The sequence below is a fragment of the Leptodactylus fuscus genome, chromosome 9 (genome assembly GCF_031893055.1).
Source record: "Leptodactylus fuscus isolate aLepFus1 chromosome 9, aLepFus1.hap2, whole genome shotgun sequence".
Taxonomy (NCBI): Eukaryota; Metazoa; Chordata; class Amphibia; order Anura; family Leptodactylidae; genus Leptodactylus; species Leptodactylus fuscus.
Genome location: NC_134273.1, coordinates 45,809,177 through 45,828,551, shown reverse-complemented (window position 1 = coordinate 45,828,551; position 19,375 = coordinate 45,809,177). Strand labels below are relative to the sequence as shown.

The 19,375-nt window shown below is 40.4% G+C and overlaps 1 protein-coding gene across 1 annotated transcript; it reads left to right on the top strand.

The window, feature by feature from the left end:
- Positions 1-545: 545 nt before the first annotated feature.
- Positions 546-19,043, top strand: DDX47 (DEAD-box helicase 47). The gene is made up of 12 exons (XM_075286340.1): positions 546-624; positions 3,948-4,041; positions 4,884-5,072; positions 6,728-6,799; positions 9,669-9,787; positions 12,751-12,822; positions 13,818-13,934; positions 15,219-15,365; positions 15,785-15,922; positions 16,423-16,493; positions 17,557-17,686; positions 18,194-19,043. The coding sequence occupies exons 1-12, from the start codon at positions 565-567 to the stop codon at positions 18,314-18,316; spliced, it is 1,332 nt and encodes a 443-aa protein (XP_075142441.1). The 5' UTR covers positions 546-564; the 3' UTR covers positions 18,317-19,043.
- Positions 19,044-19,375: the final 332 nt, after the last annotated feature.

The following is a 19,375-nucleotide window of genomic DNA, read 5'->3' as shown; positions in this document are numbered from 1 at the left end:
GATGTCCGACTAACACATTAACATCAGTTACCATCAGTTAGTGTCAGTTAATGTCTGTTATGATAGGTGTCTGTTTTTTTTCTTTTAAACGGACACCTTCATAACGGACACCAACGGTAGTGTGAACGCCTCCTAAAAATAACAGACACTTGCTGTTTTTTCAAACGGACAGAAAAGTCCTGCATGTAGGATTTTTTTGTCCGCTTGGAAAAAACGGACATGCTTGTAAACGGGCACTAAAGGACACAAACGGACACGAGATAAAGTCCTATGCACTCCCTTTTCCATCATCTATTTCCACAACAGTCTTCAAGGCTATCCGATCTCTAGCTATAAGTGCTTGGCTCCCGCTTCCTCTATAGAAGACAGATCTGTGATGAAGAGACCCCGCCCTCCTCAGCCAGGCCCCGCCCCTTATAGGTGGCATCGCACCTACCAGGAGCAACTGTACTCTAGTCACTAACGTTCTACATCTTAGCAACAACAGCGCATGCCCGGAAAAGAGCGACAACATCCCGTCACGTGACGTGTACCGGCGTGCGCATTTCGCTTCCCTCAAGTAACATGGCGGCTCACGTGGAGGCTCCGGCGCCCGAAGAAGAAGAAAAGACTTTTCGGGATTTGGTGAGGAAATAGTCGGAGATTTTCTCGTTCTGTCCATGTTCCCTTTGTAGGAGTCTATAGCTGTGTTAAAGGTTTAGCAAACTGCAGCCACCGCGTGAGCAGCTGCTCGTCTGACCAGCTGTGTATTCACTCTTCAGCTCTGATACTTAGGCTTATGGTCTCTCTGTTACCAATATTAGAGAAATAGAGAACACCCTTAAGGGAATGCTACATGTTAATGCAGAAGCGTCTGGACAGGGCTATAGAGGTCACGTGTTATCTAGGTAATCCTGAGGACTAGAGTGTTTTACAGCCCAGTATGTATGGGGTGCTGCTCACAATACCTGTGCCCACATACACTAGAGATAGCAGTGTCTTATACTTTTCCAGCTCTGGTAGTTTCATTGAAATGAATGAATCAGGGGAGCAGATATCTGACCCCTCCCCCCACCTGTGGTCATCCTGGGCTGCACAACAACACTGTCCTTGTGACCTGAAGAACCCCCCACTCATCAGTAAGTTCCCTCCATGCTCTGTGACTAGAATATCCTTTTAAGGCTCCATGTTTTGGAAACAAAACATTTTTGTTAGAATGCGGTAAAAAATAGGCCCTAAACTAACCCCTCTCCACCCCTCCTAAATTCTAATTTACTTATATAAAATATATAAATTATATATATACACACACACACACACACACATACCTGGGAACGTTATCATTACCCCCCTGTATATTGCATGGGTACTATTCCGTTATCGGGCCAGCAGAGCTGTTCAGCACTAGTATCGGGACAGCAGCAAGCAAGGCCGCATACCCGCATCGCAGTACAGTTCCGGACAGCATCGCGCATCGCAGATGAGTTTGGGACAGCATCGGGTTCAGCAGCATTCACACACACACACAGCTAATTGTAAGTGGATATACTTTATTTCGTAATTGCCGGCAGAGATGCTCAGCACTAGTTATCGGGACAGCAGCAGCATCGTAGTGAGAGAAATGGACGTGTCGGGCTGTGTTATATAACTTGTCTTAAACAGGAGGCATGAAATTAGCGATCTCTTTTAACAAATCTGTGAACATTGTTTCTTTGGAATGATTTTGTCGCCACATAAATTCGGCTAAGTATGACTCCAGATGCTGGCGGGCTGTTCCGCGCTGTCTTTTATTGCGCCATTTAGCACTTCCCCACAAACGTTCCACATTTTGCGTGTGGCACTGAGTGTTTGGGTCAACAAAATTGTACTTGTGGTTCACTGTTAAATGGTCGTAGCCAGCAGCTTTTAAGTCTGTAGTATTATACCCCTTCCAGCAATCAGAGTATATTATACTCCCATCTGCCACGTTGGCTTTAATAGAAGCTATCAATGTTGTAGCTGATCTTTCTGGGACTGCAACAACAAAACACTCCTTAGTCTCACGGCACAATCCTCCAAAGATCCATTGTGGTGGCAGAACCCGGCCGCTGTTGTTTTTCCTTTTTGTAAAAAGGCTTTCATCCACCTCAACCACTTTGTTTAGGCCTCCTATTTTTGTAGAAGGTCGGGATATTAAGGCACTTGTACACACTTCGCGGAGGTAATTATTCCAATCTACGAAGGTGTTGTGATTCATCTTCAATTGCTGTTCACAAAACTCTACGGATGTCAGCTCTTGGCACCAACAATAAATGAAACGGGCAGCCGTAAGAAAAGGAATGCGTGAGTTGGCAAACCAAGTTTGCGATCTCACACCCTTTTTTTCGTCACACGGACGTTTGCTGCACCGCCATTTTGGAGATGCTTTGGCCAAAAAACACATTTTCATCTGGTGGTTACGAACACAAAACCGGCTCTTATGGATCAGACCATTGGCTTTGGAACAGTTCAATTGCTGATTTTTCATCTGCAGGTAAATCCCACAGCGTGTAATCCATCTGACAAAACTGCTGAGAACTGTGACTGAAACAATGGTGAGTACTGTGACTACAACTACGAACACACTAATTTGGCGCCCAATTTTTCTGTCAGCATCGGACCAGCCCGGCACGTCCATTTCTCTCACTACGATGCTGCTGCTGTCCCGATAACTAGTGCTGAGCATCTCTGCCGGCAATTACGAAATAAAGTATATCCACTTACAATTAGCTGTGTGTGTGTGTGAATGCTGCTGAACCCGATGCTGTCCCAAACTCATCTGCGATGCGCGATGCTGTCCGGAACTGTACTGCGATGCGGGTATGCGGCCTTGCTTGCTGCTGTCCCGATACTAGTGCTGAACAGCTCTGCTGGCCCGATAACGGAATAGTACCATTGCATGTTTTCAGCTAAAGTTTGCTGTAATATTGGGATCACCTAGTGAGTGGTTGCAGTAGTTTAGGTACCGTTGCAGTCTACAGTAGAAGTACTGTATCCTGCAACTAAAATCCTCAGTGCAAGTAGCTTTGTGGATTTTTACTTTATTCTGGTAGCAGTTAGGAGCAAGAAGAAGTCCTTTGACTATATAAACCACTAGCTTTTACCCGCGACTTCGTCTGCGGTGATTTGAGAATTGGGCAGACACAGACGTGTGAAACTGTAAAAGTGCTTTAAAAAGTTTGGTGGGCTAGCAAATGTGATGTGATGTGTTATATTGTGTATGTCGTGATACAGACAATGTGATGTGTTGTATTGTGTATGTCATGATACAGACAATGTGATGTGTTATATTGTGTATGTCGTGATACAGACAATGTGATGTGTTGTATTGTGTATGTCGTGATACAGACAATGTGATGTGTTGTATTGTGTATTTCGTGATTCAGACAATGTGATGTGTTATATAGTGGAAAGGCTATATGTAAAATGTGAGTGAGTAGAGTGAGGGCTACTCCTGAGGTGACAGTAAGGAGTGTGCAGGCAGGTTGAGGCAGGAAATGCCAGGCAGTGTGTGTGAGTCTATAGCTGGGGCTAGGAGTCCTGCTTTTGTGAGTCTCCTGCTAGGAAGCCATGTTGTTTAGTGGCACCAAAAGTAGCCTGTGACTCAATCCTAAGGGAAAACTATGTTTGTGGAAAATTGCACGCAAATCCGTCCAGGCGTTTTAGCGTGATTGAGGAACAAACATCCAAACTCACAAACATCCAAACACACAAACTTTCACACTTATAATATTAGTAGGATAAGACAAACTTGTAAACTATTTGTTGTAGCTGTAAGAATAATGTAGCATCTTATCTGTAATTTTTCTGTATATTTTCCTATTATAGGTGTTCTGTTTCACCCTTTTATTCAACTGTGAAATACTGTAGCTAGAGAACAACTCCAACTTATGACTTCTATGATGATGGCATACATTCTTGTTGTTTTTACTCTTATTTGAATATTTTAGGGAGTAACTGATGTTTTATGTGAAACATGTGAACAGCTCGGATGGAAACATCCTACCAAGATTCAGATAGAGGCAATTCCTGTGGCCCTTCAGGGTAAGTTATAACTAGATGCAAACATAGCAGTTTTATTCATATGCAAATTACATGAAAGGGATTTTTGGGGTGTTTTATCTTCTGTAGGCTTCATTCTTTGCTGTAGTTTACCTCTCCTAACTGCTGCCCAGCTCAACCCAGGATGAAAGATACCGAAAAAGCCCTTTTAACCTAATATACACATAATTAAAAGAGCATTTTTTTCCCCTTGATAATGGATCCGTAACGCTGACTAACATGTTTGTAAAGAGTATAAGGTGTATTATCATTACTTTGATTTTCCTGCTGACAGATTCCCTTTAGGCTAAGGCCCCACAGGCCGGAAACACCGTGCTAAAGCATGAACGCATTGCGGTTCTTCCTGCAGCGCTTTGAACAGAAGGTTCATAGAGTTTTCCCCCGCGGACTTTGTTACCATTATATCTACGGGAAAGTCGCCGGCGTTTCCGTAGATATAATTGACATGCTGCGATTTCCAGAACTGTGTCGGTGTTTGCACTGCGGATTTTAAAGCAAAGTGGGCTTGGGATTCACATGAATATTACTGTGAAACACTGCGATTTTTCCCGTGTCATATCTGGCCCGTGGGGCCCCAGCCGTGAAGGGGTTTTCAGGGGTCTTTTTTGATACTAATTACCCATTTTCAGTATCAGGCTGGTGAAGGTCTGGCACTCTGACCTTGCAATGATCAGTTGTTTGAGGCATCCTCCAACTGGAGTACTTCAGCTCTGCTCCCATCCAAGTGAATTGTAATAGAAGAAGGGGTTACATGATACTAATTGCATCACACGGTAATTTCATTTATTTTCACCTGGTTTATGATATTGTGCCTCTTTATTCAGGTCGGGACATTATTGGTTTGGCTGAGACTGGCTCTGGAAAGACTGGAGCCTTTGCATTACCTATTCTTCAGACTTTGCTGGAAAATCCGCAGAGACTTTATGCCTTGGTTCTGACTCCAACCAGAGAATTAGCATTTCAGATTTCAGAACAGTTTGAGGCACTTGGTTCCTCCATTGGCATTAAGAGTGGTAAGTAGGCTTCCATCATTCTGGTTACATCTTAAATGTTTACTATTTAACTTCATGTTTTTGTGATTGCTTCAAAGGGGTTGTTCAGTTTCAGCAAATATGTGTAATGAAAAGTTATACAATTTACCAATATACTTTGTGTATTATGTCCTCATTGTTTTCTATAGTTCTGCTTGCTGTTATTCTTTCATTACTTCCAATGGGTGAAATCAGTCCATGTGATGGAGGTGCACATCTTGTTACAGTTACACCTCAGTGATCCAGAAATCTTGTTAACAAGCTGTGCAATTCTGTGACCATGAAGCAACCATGGACTGACTTTTATCCACTGGAAGTAAATAATGACAAAAAGAAGAAATCTATAAAACAGCGGAGAATTGACATAAAAATTGGATAACTGGTCCAACAAATAAATAGGAAAGGCACTGAAACTTAAAATTTTCCAGTCAAAGCACTTCTATGCACAGAATGTCTATCACCTAGGCACTGCTTGGTCCTTCCTCTCAATGATGATGTTTTACTGAATTAAATAAAGCCTGCAAAGTTTTATAGAGGACCTTTCATGGTTTGGGGCAATGGCAGTTCTATATACTGCAGGAATTCAGCGCACTGTCGGCTTTCCCGATCTGTGCCCCGGGTGAAGAGCTATCGGTCCCGGTACTGTAGCTCTTCACAGTCAGAAGGGCGTTTCTGGCAGTCTGTCAGGAATGCCCTTCTTCACAGCAGCGCCAAGCATTTCAACCTTTTTTCATTGTTAATCTGCCCTTTTAAGTCTAGGGGTGATTCTTAAGAATGGTGCCATTGCTGCCAGGTCTTTTCTGTTTTATACAGCAGGAATCTGAAGGCAGTGCCTATGATCAAAGGCTCTTCTGAACACAGACATTCAAGTCCTTAGATGCTGTGGTCAACTGCAACCATGGCCTTTGAAAGGTTGTTTCGCTTCCACTCTCCTTTTGCAGGATCGAACAACTCCCGTGAAATGAGTTCACAAGAGTCTTTTGACAATGGCGTCTTTTGAAGACTTCCAGGCCTGCCAATGTTAAAGAGGACCTTTCATCTGATCGGGCACAGGCAGTTCTATATACTGCTGGAAAGCTGACAGTGCGCGGAATTCAGCGCACTGTTGGCTTTCCCGATCTGTGCCCGGTGTAAAGCGCTATCGGTCCCGGTACCATAGCACTTTAGTGTCAGAAGGGCAGTTAGCCAGGGACGCCCTTCTGCCCAGCAGCGCCTATCGCGCTGCACAGTGTGAGCAGCGAGGAACGCCTCCTCCCTCTGCTCACACAGCTCGTCCATAGACGAGTATTATCAGGAGCGGGAGGGGGGAGTTACTCCCCGCTCCACAGTGCAGCGCGATAGGCGCTGCTGGGCAGAAGGGCGTCCCTGGCTAAGTGTCAGAAACGCCCTTCTGACTGTAAAGCGGTACCGGGACCGATAGCGCTTTACACCGGGCACAGATCGGGAAAGCCGACAGTGCGCTGAACTGTCAGCTTTCCAGCAGTATATAAAACTGCATGTGCCCGATCTGATGAAAGGTCCTCTTTAAACTACTGTAAGGTCATACCTGTAGCAGGGCTGAACAGTAACATAGCCAATTTCCCACAGACTATAATAATGTTAATTAACAATAATTTGTTTGGTTTTTTTGCATTAAGCTGTTATTGTCGGTGGAATTGATATGATGTCCCAATCCCTGGCACTGGCAAAGAAGCCTCACGTCGTCATTGGTATTTCTATTTTTTATTTTACTTGATGCTTTTTATTTGCTGAATTTTAATGTATGTTGAACAGAATTATGATGTTGGTGTAAAACATACAGTGGTGCTACATCACATTTTGCACGTCTCAAATGTAGGTAAAGAGAACCAAATGAAACATATCAGAGAAAATGATTTAGTATGTCATATCTGAGTGACAAAATTATGTGAACTTTTGCTTTCAGTATATGTTGTGACCCGCATTTTGCAGCATTAACCCTTTGGATATAGTGATTAATAGCGATGTGATTGTGGTGTATCAGTGTGGTTGCCCTGCTTGGTCACACTACATATTTTTGATTCTGTGAACTGTTTTGTGCACTTGTGGTTAAACCAATATTGACCACTTTTGATTGTATCATTGAAGAAATGCGTAACCAGCACGGAGCCCCAGAACTTGACTGAGCGCTTTGTGTAAACGGGGAGGTGAGAGCCAGGGAAGGCTGATGAGTTAGCTAGTACCCTAGCTCTCACCTCCCCCCTGTTTAGACACAGTGCTCAGTGAACTTCCAGTGCTCCATGCTAGTTAAATAGCATATCAATAAAAGCAGGCTAAGGGCGGGTTCACATCAGCGCCCAATCTCCGTTTTGCAGGTTTTTGTTTCCTGCCCGAGAAACTGGACAGGAGACTGAAACCTGCAGTCAGTTTTCAAACCCATCCATTTGAATGGGTTTGGAAAGTGTGCGCCTGTGAGCGTTTTGTGCTCTCCGTGGCGAAACCGTTTTTTCTTAACCAGACACAAAGTTGGACATGCAGGACTTTGTGTCCGGTTAAAAAAAAAACTTTCGCTGCAGAGAGTACAAAATGCTCACATCCGTATACTGTCTGCCAGGTTTCCGTCTTCTGTTGGCAGAAGACGGAAACCTGAAAGCGGAGGCCGGGGTGCAGATGTGAACCTGGCTTTAGCAGGTCAAAAAAATTAAGTTCAAAATAGTGTAGAAAAAAAACAATTTAAAAAAAACAACAAAAAGCCTTTTCATTTAAGAAAACACATAACGTAAACAAATATGTTGGCATCCCCATGTGTGCATAAGCCCCTCTATCGAATGATACTGTTATCCCATATTGTGAATTCCGTTTTTAATATATAATAAAATATAATAATAATATATATGCGTTCACACTACCGTCGCTGTCCGACAGCTAGTGTCCACTGCTAAAGTCAGTTCAAAATCTTGTGCGGACATTGGCAGCGGACACTAGCTGTGTCCGTGACATTTTGCATTGATTTAAATGGACATCAGGTGCGTTCTTTTACAGTCCGTGTCTGTCCTTAACTGTCTGTTCACAAAGATGTCCGACTTTTCAAGCGGACATCAAAACCCGACATGTAGGTTTTTGCTGTCTGCTTGAAAAGTCGGACATCTTTGGGAACGGACATAACAAACATTTAGAACTTTCTCCACAAATAAAGATACTTTGCATATCACTGTCAACAAATCAATAAAAAAAAAAAGTTGTGGCCCTCAGGAAAATTGTTAATTTTCAAAAAGTGACATCTTATTTGTAAAAGCTGTAATAAACCATATAAGTGTGGTATCGCTGTAATCATAATGTTCACCGTATGAATGCTGCAAAAACAAAATGCAAAAAATTATGATAGAATATAGACCTGGCCCCCCCAAAAAAGTTAATAAAACCTAATCAAAACACCATGCACTATAGAATGTGACAAATTAAAGTGAAACTGGTTATGCGAAGAATAAGCCCTTACATAGCTATGTCGATAGAAAAATAGTCATGACTTTTGGAAGGTAAGGAAGGAAAATATGAAAAGTCGCCAAACGTTAAAGGGGTTTTTGCATCTTTCTGTTTCAGCAGCTTTGTTTGCTGTCTCTTCTTTTCGCTTCCTGTATCCCTTCCCCCTCCTAGTTTACTGAACAGGACACTATGAAGTATCATAATACTTATAACTACTAGAAATCCAATATAAATGCAGATCAGATAATATGCCCATGCTTGTAGAGAACAGATTCAGTGTTATCTGTGTGTTTACATAGGGAGATAAGAGTTTGCTTTATCAGGAAACTTCAATTAGCTGAAGGCAGAGGTGTGGGTAACAGTGAGAGCAGTGGACAAATCACTTGTTCTATCACACAGATCCGTGGAAGCGCTGTGTAAACAATGGGAGGAATAATTTCACATAGCAGGAAAACTAGCAGCATTTATACAGCAATATATTTAGGAAAATTCTTCAATTCACATAGGCTACCAAAATAGATAGGATCTTTGAGATGGGAATACCCCTTTAATGTACAAACTACCCTCTCGTCCTTAAAGGGATTCACTCATTAAAATGCAATTTTTTTGTCCCTAACACATAGGAATAGCCTTAAGAAAGGCTGTTCTCCTACCTTTAGATGTCTTCTCCGTTCTGCCGTTCAGTAGAAGTCCCTGTCTTCTTCTGTATGCGAATGAGATATGTCGCAGCACTGGCGGCATCCCCAATGCTGCGAGAGAATTCTTCTGCGCCGCCTCTATCTTCGCCTGGAACGGCCTCTCCTTGCGTCGTCTTCCAGTGCTGGCTTCAAACTTCTAGGATTGCGCAGTCTGCTCTGCCGTCAGGCCTCGGGCAGAGCCGACTGCGTATGCCCGTGGCAAATTTCCTGTGGCCGCTTACACAGTAAACTGGGGTAAGCAGCCACAAGAAAATGCCATGCAATTAAATATGACCTACTATGCCAGTGAAAAAAGCATGGTTCAAATGGCAGTAATAAAATGAAGAGGAGGGCATGTAGACCTTGTTAAACTGACCTTTTTGTTTTGTCTGCAATATAATCTTTGCTTTATTTACATCACATTGGGAGCCCTTCTTTAAATTATTTTTTTTTTCAACAGCCACACCTGGTCGCCTTATTGATCATCTTGAAAACACAAAAGGATTTAATCTTCGAGCCATTAAGTACTTAGTCATGGATGAAGCTGACCGTATATTAAATATGGACTTTGAAACAGAGGTGAGAGATATTCTCTAGTAAAAAATGCAGTAGTGTACGATAAATCCTTCCTGATTTGTCTTGTACTTGAATTTCTTGTAAAATAATTCTGGAACTTTTTTTTTTTTAAAATCTCTGCGTTGTTGTTTCTTTTATTCCTCCTTAATGAATAAACTGTTAGCTGTGCATTATTATTCTCCTTTACAGTAGAGGATATTTCTATATACTGAGTATATAGAATATTGAACAGCATCAACATTGGTGCACAATGTTAAAGCAGCAGCAGTGAATGATGAGGAAGCATCTAAATAGTGTTCTGTGCAGTAGACTACAGCTTGCGCCCACTCTCGTCAATGTACGATGAGGTGGCCAAGAATGGATATTTGCAGGCAGATCTTAAAGGGGTATTCCCATGAACATAATCATATCTATAAGTAGAAAAAAAAATAAGCGGCACTACTAAAAGTTGATCACTGTTCACATTCTGTAACTATTGCAGCATACGGAATGGATGACGGGTCACTAAGTTGTCACACTTAAAAAGCCAAAAAATGCTTACACAGTGGTGCTCTCTGTATAACAGTCCATACAAAAATTGTAGAAAAAAGTAGCAAAAAACAGGGCACTCACCCGACAACGAATCTGTAAAACGAATACTTTTATTTCATTTCTTTAAAAAAAAAAAAAAACCTCCAGTGCATTGGGGCAGAGTGGATGGAAAAATAGAAAGTTCAAGTGACGATCGTTTCATGCAGTACACATTTCATCAGGCTTGTGCAAGGCGCATCAAGCGCAAGTCTGATGAAATTCGTACTGCATGAAACGATCGTTGCTTGAACTTTCTATTTTTCCATCCACTCTGCCCCGATGCACTAGAGGTTTTTTAAAGAAATGAAATAAAAGTTTATTCGTTTTACAGATTCGATGTCGGGTGAGTGCCCTGTTATTTGCTACTTTTTTCTATAACAATCATATCTATACTTATAGATAATTAAAATGTAAACATTTTTGCAAATATAATAGTTACAAATTCTGCGGAGTTTTAAAGATTTTTTTTTTTTTTTTTTTCTACTGTCTCTACTTAGTGGTGACAGTCTTTTATCTTGATCGGTTGCCAATGGATACGACCACAAATGCAGAAACTTTCTATGGTCTGGGACTTGTCAAAAACCCAGCCATGATTTTCTTATTGTAGCAGGGTCATCAGACAGGGACACTACATGTATGAGAAGATATCCCGACCATGATAAGGAACTCATGGCTGAGTTTCTTACCTTAGAAAGATCATGCATTCATGGTCATATCCATTGGCAACCAATAAAGACCACAATACTGTGACTAAAAGGTATTTAAAAGAAAATCTTTAAAACTCTGCAAATTATTTAATTACTTGTAAAAATGACTCTGAATTATCTACAAATCTAAAAAGTATTTACATGGGAATACCCCTTTAAGAGGACACAGCAATAAACTGGTCTCTTGATGGGAACCCAAAGTCCACACGGCTTATAAAGAATAACCCTTCCCCCTATTTTTTTGTTTTTTTACAATTGTTTGTACATGTGGAAAGATACCCTACCATTGAACATGAATGTAAATAAATGTAAGATATGAGTATAGAGTATAACCATGAATCCTGCATTTTTACTTAGGCTTTATTCACGCTATGGTAGTTAAATCAGTTTTGTTTTGTTTTTTTAACATTAAAATTTGTTGAAGGTTGTCAAAAAAAAAACATTTTACAAAGAGAGGGAGGGGGAAGAAGGAGGAGGGGTGGGATGAGGGGGGAAAGCTCGGAATAACGAGCAAGCAAATCAGGTCAGGTGCAGGGAAAGAGAAAAGAAGGGAGAGGGGGGTGGGTGGGGACAAAAGACTCTGACGCAGCAGAGTCAAAACATTTGAGAAATACTGAAAGAGAACAATATCCAGCATCAAAGACAGTAAACAAGTGAAAGCGGTAACACACAACACAAAAACAAGGACACTCGACCACATTACAAGGGCACAGAAGGGAAAAGGGTGCAGAAGTCAGCGGAGTAATAGAAGTAGTGAGAGGGAGGGAACTCAAAGACCCCTCCAACAGTACCCAAAGTTTGGAATGGCCAGCATGATGCCAATCAAAGATACACGTAGCAACAGCAGCCAAAAAATACCTCGAGCAGTCCGGAACCGCCAGTCACCCACTACGTTTCGAACGCGACAGCACAGACCGAGCGATACGTGGCGATTTCGAGGCCCAGATGAACCGATTAAAGGCCTGCCCCACGACAGTAAATAATCGTGACAGGATGATACACGGAACAGTCTGAAAGAGATACAAAAGCCAGGGGAGGATGTTCATTTTTATCAAGTTGATGCGGCCCAGCCACGAGAGCCCCTTAGTATCCCAGCGCTCAAGGTCAGCACGGAGAGTGCGTAAAAGAGGTAGGAAATTTAAGGAATACGTATCAGCTAAGTCAGAAGGGAGCTGCACCCCCCAGGTACTTAATAGATCAGCAGGACCAGGAGAAAGGAAAAGAGGAGCGCAAGGAACTGAGGACCGTCGCCGGGAGGGAAACCTCAAGAGTTAAATCAGTTTATCTGAAGTGCCAGGAATGCTCCTATCACCTACTGTATAGTTAATACTTTTCTGAACCACTGTCTTTTTTTCTGTTTTGCTGCTTCAACTGCTCCTAAAAGTGATCAAAACACCACGCGTTTCTCCAAAATGGTATCAATAAAAAGTACCATTACTGCACAGAAAAGGAGCCCTTATACAGCTCCATAGAATAAAAATCTTATGGGCAGCAATGGAAATAATTTTGTTTTTAAACAGAAAAATAAGTTTGATATGCTGTAATTTTTCTGACCTGCAAAATATAGTTTAGTCTAAATCTAATGTCTCATATTAACCCGTTTTTAATTGTGCATTTTATTACTATAAGTCTTAAATATTAGCTCACCAAGAAAAATGTTTTTCTTTTTTTTTTTTTTTTTTCTCTTAGGTTGATAAAATCCTCAAAGTTATTCCTCGTGATCGTAAAACCTTTCTTTTCTCAGCCACGATGACAAAAAAGGTGAGTGATTATTATTTAGGTTATTGGGCTTTATGTACATTGTATTTGGGCCTCCATTTAACATGTTAGGTTTGTCGGACAAGAGCGTGTAATGTATATTGTAACTTATCCTAAAGTCTGGACCTTTTAAATAAAAATATATTGGAATATTTCAATTTTTGCATCTCAGAATATTTTTATGGGGTTGTCTGGGTTTTTCACAAATCTGGGCAAGAGTAAACTATGATATAAAATAAACTACCTACAGTTTACGAACCTGCTCAATCTCATTTTTGAGATCAATTTTACATTACATTCACACACAGTTACTTTCAACTCCAGCATTACTTTTTCTTTTCCGTGTGTATAACAAAAGCAATTTTCGCTTTCTTACTTTGGATGCCAATATCTGAAGTAAAGAGGGTTGAATAGGGGATTTATTCCAATTGCCGTTTTTCGAAGTCGAGAGAGAATTTTATGCCATCTCTGAATCAGTGCTGTAGGGTCATAGTTTTGAATTTTGGCAGCACAATGGCTCAGTGGATAGCACTACAGCCAGGGCAGCACGGTGGCTCAGTGGTTAGTACTGCAAGCCTTGTTGCGCTGGAGTGCTGTGTTTGAATCCTGCCAAGGACAATATCTGCAAGGAGTTTGTATGTTCTCCCTGTGTTTGCATGGATTTCCTCCCATACTCCAAAGACATACTGAATTGGGGGAAAAAGGGGAGGAAAAAAAAAGTTTGGGACTTAGTGGACATGTATTTTTTTTCCAACTTTTCTTAATTATGTACTTCTATTGGAAGACTGATATATGCTGTGCATAGCCATACAGCAGCATATGGCAGTCAAGGTCACTTTTGGCCTCCAATAGGGCGAGCGATGTATTGTGGTCTTATGCAGCAGGAGCGGGTTTACCTGAGCATTATCTCACAGTGCAAATCCGGTTGCAAACTTATTTTGTATTGTCCTTTTATTTGAAGACTGACTTTTACAAATTGTTTCTTCTTGTTTACTTAGGTGCAAAAACTGCAGCGTGCTGCTTTGAGAGACCCAGTGAAATGTGCAGTGTCCTCTAAGTATCAAACAGTAGAAAAACTGCAACAATATTATGTCTTTATCCCTTCCAAGTTCAAGGTATTGATTTATTAACCTTCATGAAGAAATTGCATACAGTGGTGTCTCAGATTAAAGGGGTATTCCCATAACTCTTGTTCTGCAGCCTGAAGGCTCTGTACTCTCTTCACTTCCTGGATTTCTCACACATTGGTGGGCGGGGTTTCACTTGCTGTGCTATCTGCTATGATCCACAGTATGAAGCTGATGTGGAAACTGATGTAGCAGAGCTAGATTTGAGTCAGCTTGCATTACATATAGAGGTAACGGACTCCTTACCTCAGCCCTTATCAGCCAAATTCAATTAAAACGGCTGATAAGTGGAAAAGCTGAAGATAGACAGTACAGTAATCCTGGAGCTCTCACCTCCCCCTCCCCTATATGAGGAGCTCCGTTGCTTGTCAGCCCCTCCCTCCCCCCTGAGAGCACTTGACAAATGAGCAGATAATCCCAAGGGCTAGTGTCATCAATGAAGTAAATAAATTAAGATAGTGGCCAAACAAAGCAGTTTTGATAAAGCAATGTATTTAGGAAAAGTCTTATATCCACATAAACTAGCAGTATAGATAGGATCCTTGTTGTGGGACAACCCCTTTAACAACTCTCAAAACTGCATTTGAAAATCACACATGGTTTTACTGCCACGTCACAGATGTGCAATGTGGTTTTTGCTCATTTGTGTTTTAGTTTTGTTTTACAGATGAAAAAATGTTCACTTGTAAAGCCTAAATGTACACACTAATTATTAATAATTAGTAATAATTAATAATTATTAATAATTCTTCTAAATAGCATCCATATATGGAAGTAAAGCTTGGAAAAAGTAAACGTCATTTAAAGGGATTCGAATATTGATTTCCAGCCTTACAATAGGCCATCAACATTAGATTTGAGGGGTCTGACACACAGGACCCCTGCACCTGAAGCCTGTCTGATTATTGGCCGAGCCAACTGTGGCACTGCCATGCTATCCCATATACTTCAATTACTGAGAACCACACTGTCTCAGTAGAAGTGATCTGCAGGGGGTCCTGGGTGTCAGACCCCAGCAGATCTAGTATTGATGGCCTATCCTTAGGAGCACAAATAAGGCTGTATTAAAAGCCTCATTGAAGATTTGGGCAACAACCACATGCCAAATAGCTAAGCAAGTAGCGCTCTTTTTTTAGTCCAGACACCATAACAAAAACCTGACTGGCCTGCCTTTTTAGTTAGTAGTCTTGTTCATGTTAGACATCACTTTATGGCTGTATTGTGATTCTATAACCATTGTTCTTTTTGTGATTTTTTTTTTTCTTTCTCTAGGATAGCTATCTTGTGTATATCTTGAATGAGTTAGCAGGGAATTCATTCATGATCTTCTGCAGCACATGTAACAATACACAACGTGTTGCTCTTTTACTGCGAAATCTTGGATTCACTGCTATTCCCCTCCATGGCCAAATGAGTCAGGTAAGATTTGAGATTATGAATTATCTTCCACATTACAAGAGTTTTTTTTATTTCTAGAGCTATGAGCTATGAGATATCTAGCAGTATCCTACTAGTCAAATGAAATCATATTGACGTTACATATATTCCCTCCCCCGGGGTATTCTGCTGCACTGTGACAGTGGGACAGTATTTGCTCTGCTGTAGGAAATCCTGGCATCCCTGACATCTGCATTTCCTTCAGCAGAGCGCAGCAGTGGTTTTCCCCTTGTCCAGTGGGTCCAGAGCTTGTCAATTGGTGTTGATACCACTCCTGGGGAAAACTGCTTTAAATCAAATCGAAGTAAAATTTTCTGTCACAATTGTCCAAGAGATTTCTTGTCCAAGAGTTGTGAAACCTAGCAGATGTAGAGTTTTTAATATTTTCTATTTACCTGCAGAATAAAAGGCTTGGTTCCCTTAATAAGTTTAAGGCAAAATCCCGCTCAATTCTCTTGGCCACTGATGTTGCAAGTCGAGGGCTTGACATTCCACATGTGGATGTTGTTATAAATTTCGACATTCCAACTCATTCTAAGGTGAGTATTTAATCAGTACATTAATGCAATATGAATGTGCTCTGATGCCTTTACCAATGGTTTATCTTAAGGGTATGTTCACATGGCGGAAAAGCTTTCCGCCGTATGACTTATCTGCATGGCTAGCCACAATGGGATGCCCGATGATTAGGCCCGAATGCTCTGTTATACAGTCTTGATCACTTTTCCCATGACATGACTGCTGAGACCAATCAGTGGCCTCTGATGTCTCTGACTGACACATGTAAGTGATGTCTCCAGTGAATACTAAAGCTAGTTATTAGTCTTTGCTGTCATGAGCTTCTCTGCTTCTGGCCTGTTAGGGAAAAGAGACAGGACTATGCACCAAAGATTAGATGGGTATGACTCCTACTTTACACCCACCCTTGCGTTTGCTATAATTTATAGGCAACCCCTTTTAGAAGTACAGTTATTGGTTTGGTAATTTAGGAGGTGTAGTGGAAATGCTTTTTATTTAGTTTCTATGTTCTCTCTTATAGGATTACATACATCGAGTGGGGAGAACAGCTCGTGCTGGAAGATCTGGAAAGGCAATTACTTTTGTAACACAGTAGGTTATGTTAAAACTGTATGGTTGCATGATTTGGGCACAGTTCTCTGTACACTAGCTCTTCTTTTTTTGCATGCTTTTCTTATTTATTTGCAATTGGGACTGGGGACTAGTTTAATTTTTTTTTTTCTGCCTTAAATATTAGTGTCTATGATGTCACTTAATTTGTTGCCTTTCCTGGACCTCTTTTGGTAGGTGCTAAGTATTGCATACCAGGAACACCCCACACTATTTTAGAGCTGACTGTACAATTGCTTCCTAGTCTATCCAACCTCTTGAATAGATGCTCTCGTAAAGTAATAATCAATGTTAATCACGTTACTGTTATTGGCTTTAATGCTGTTATTAACAAAAGTTGATCCTCTGTTTCTTTAACGTCACCTGTTTTGGACTGTACAGGGCAAAATTAGACTGTGTTTTAACTGTAGTAAACCCTTTTTATTGACTGCAAAGTAGCTTCTAGACATACATTTTACCTGTAGCCTGTTGTACCCTTGTAAAGCATGAGCACATAATGTCCACAAGGACCTCTCTATGTCCTGGTAGGAAATATGTACAGTAGTTGTCAACTTTAAAGTATGTTACCATAGCCTAATTTGGCAACACTTCAAAATCTGCACCTAATTCCATCCTGAATCATCCTCTCGTTATTTTCAATGGAATACAGATATTGAAGCACGAGACTAATAACATAAGCATCCTGCTCAGTCTGGCCGTGGATACGGCAGTAGCGGCATTGAGACGCTCTGCTGATCGGGCCCATTCATCTGAGCCTAATGGGTGAGGGAAAGCTATGGCAGAAATCTGAAGGGACGGATAGTGGAGAGGAATTTGAGGCAGAAGTCCACCTCAAATTCCTTATTCACTTTCTGCTGTAGAGAACTCCACTACTGTAAATTTTATGTTCTAAATGAAAGTTTATAATCACTTATTATTTGTGGATACTTGTGCAGCAAGTTAATCATCATACACTAGGAATACTCTTGGTAATTTGATTAACAAAGTTACTAATCAAGTATAACATGGTCATGTAAAGGTAATGTTTTGTGTCTGTGTTTTTAAGGTATGATGTGGAGCTATTTCAAAGAATAGAGCACCTGATTGGTAAAAAGCTTCCAGCCTTCCCAACACAAGAAGAGGAAGTCATGATGTTAAATGAGAGAGTAGCCGAGGCTCAGAGATTTGCTCGTATCGTAAGTTCTCTAATAAAATGTCTTCTATTCTGTCACTTTGGTTCTGAATGTATTGGTATTGGAAACTTTCTCATTAATGCAGGATTTGAGACTCGCTGAAATTAACATTTTAGGATGAGTTGTGAGGCAAAGTATGTAATTCTGGAGTTTTGCTTGGGATATGTTCCTATTTTCGTTTTTGAGCCTACACACTATAGTGATCGAAACCAGATGGATTTCATTAGATAGGGAGTCCCATTAATGCATTAACTGACATGACCGTTGTGTTTCACTGTGGAGTCACATTTGTTTAATTAATTTCATAGGTCGTTGTTAATAAACATTAAGTTTTAGGTGTCTTTTCATATGTATTTGTGGCTCTCAGCAGTCAGACTCCCATTGATCAGCTATTTCTGCTTTGTGGCTTTATCCCTTTAATGAATCTGCCCTATTATTCCTAAAATTACTTATAAAATCCGAACGCTAAGAAGGTCTCTGGGAAATAAATGAACTTTTTATCCTTTACAGGAGCTAAGAGAACACGGAGAAAAGAAAAAGCGACCTCGGGATGAGGAAACAGATGATGCTGAAGGTTCCTTAGGAGTGAGGAAAAAAGTTGCAGGGGGAAAGTTCAAGAAAAAAGTCCATTGAAATAAAACAAACAAGGCTTAAAGTTTTACATTAAGGAAATGTATTTTTTCTTTCTGGATGTAAATTGTTCAAACAGTTCCAGTATTTGACATTTGCTTAATATCAACCATGTGTTCTGATCTGTATAGATCACTCCCAGGACCAAACTCTAGTGAAACTGATTTACTATGTTTCATGACAAATTATTCAGGTCTGGGTGTTTTCTATTACGGAGTTCCACCTTGTTCTAGTTTACTACAGTAATCTGAATTATAATGAAAGTTTATTCATATTTATAACAACATTGCAGTGGTCTCATTTATTGCATATTATTTGAAGCCGGGTAGTAATAGGAGGTTATATTCTATTTTGATATTTAAAGCCATTTTACGATGTCGAAATAAGCTTCAAATGTGTGTGTAAATATCACCTCAAGAAGTTTTTAAAACCTAGAAAAAAAGTAATGTACAGTTTGCTTGTTTCTTTAACTGGTTAAGAACCAGGTCTAATAACAGCCTTATGGATCAGGCCTCATTTTTCAACAGACATATGTCACTTTATATGGCCATAACTTTGAGACGCTATAACTTACACAAGTGATTTTGAGATTTTTTTTTTTTCATGACACCTTGTAACTTGTTAGTGGTAAACATTGATCAAAATTTTTGTATTTATTTATTAAAAAAATTGGAAATTTGATGGGAATTCGGGGGGGAAAAAAAAATAGCAATTTTCAAAATGTGACATGCTCTGATTTTCAGGCAGATGGTCATACCACCCAAATACATTAATAAATATTATCTAACATATCTCTGCTTTATATTGGCATCATCTTTTAATTGTCCTTAAATTTATTTTGGATGTTAGAAGGCTTTGAAGTATAACAGTGATTTTCCAGCTTTATAAGAAAATTTCCAAAACTCATTTTTTAGGGACCACTTCAGTTTTGAAGAGGATTAGAAAGGCCCTATATATTAGAAATCCCCATAAATTACCACATTTTTAAAACTGCACCCCTCAAATAATTCAAAACCATATTTGGGAAGTTTAACCCTTTAAGCATTTCACAGTAATTAAAAC

What these genes read in the sequence shown, in the direction of transcription:
- DDX47 (XM_075286340.1), top strand. Translation starts at nt 565, where the DNA reads ATGGCGGCTCACGTGGAGGCTCCGGCGCCCGAAGAAGAAGAAAAGACT. An exon ending in GAAGCCTCACGTCGTCATTG is followed by an intron (nt 6,800 to 9,668) that starts GTATTTCTATTT and finishes TTTTTTCAACAG; the next exon opens with CCACACCTGGTCGCCTTATT. An exon ending in CAGCCACGATGACAAAAAAG is followed by an intron (nt 12,823 to 13,817) that starts GTGAGTGATTAT and finishes TTGTTTACTTAG; the next exon opens with GTGCAAAAACTGCAGCGTGC.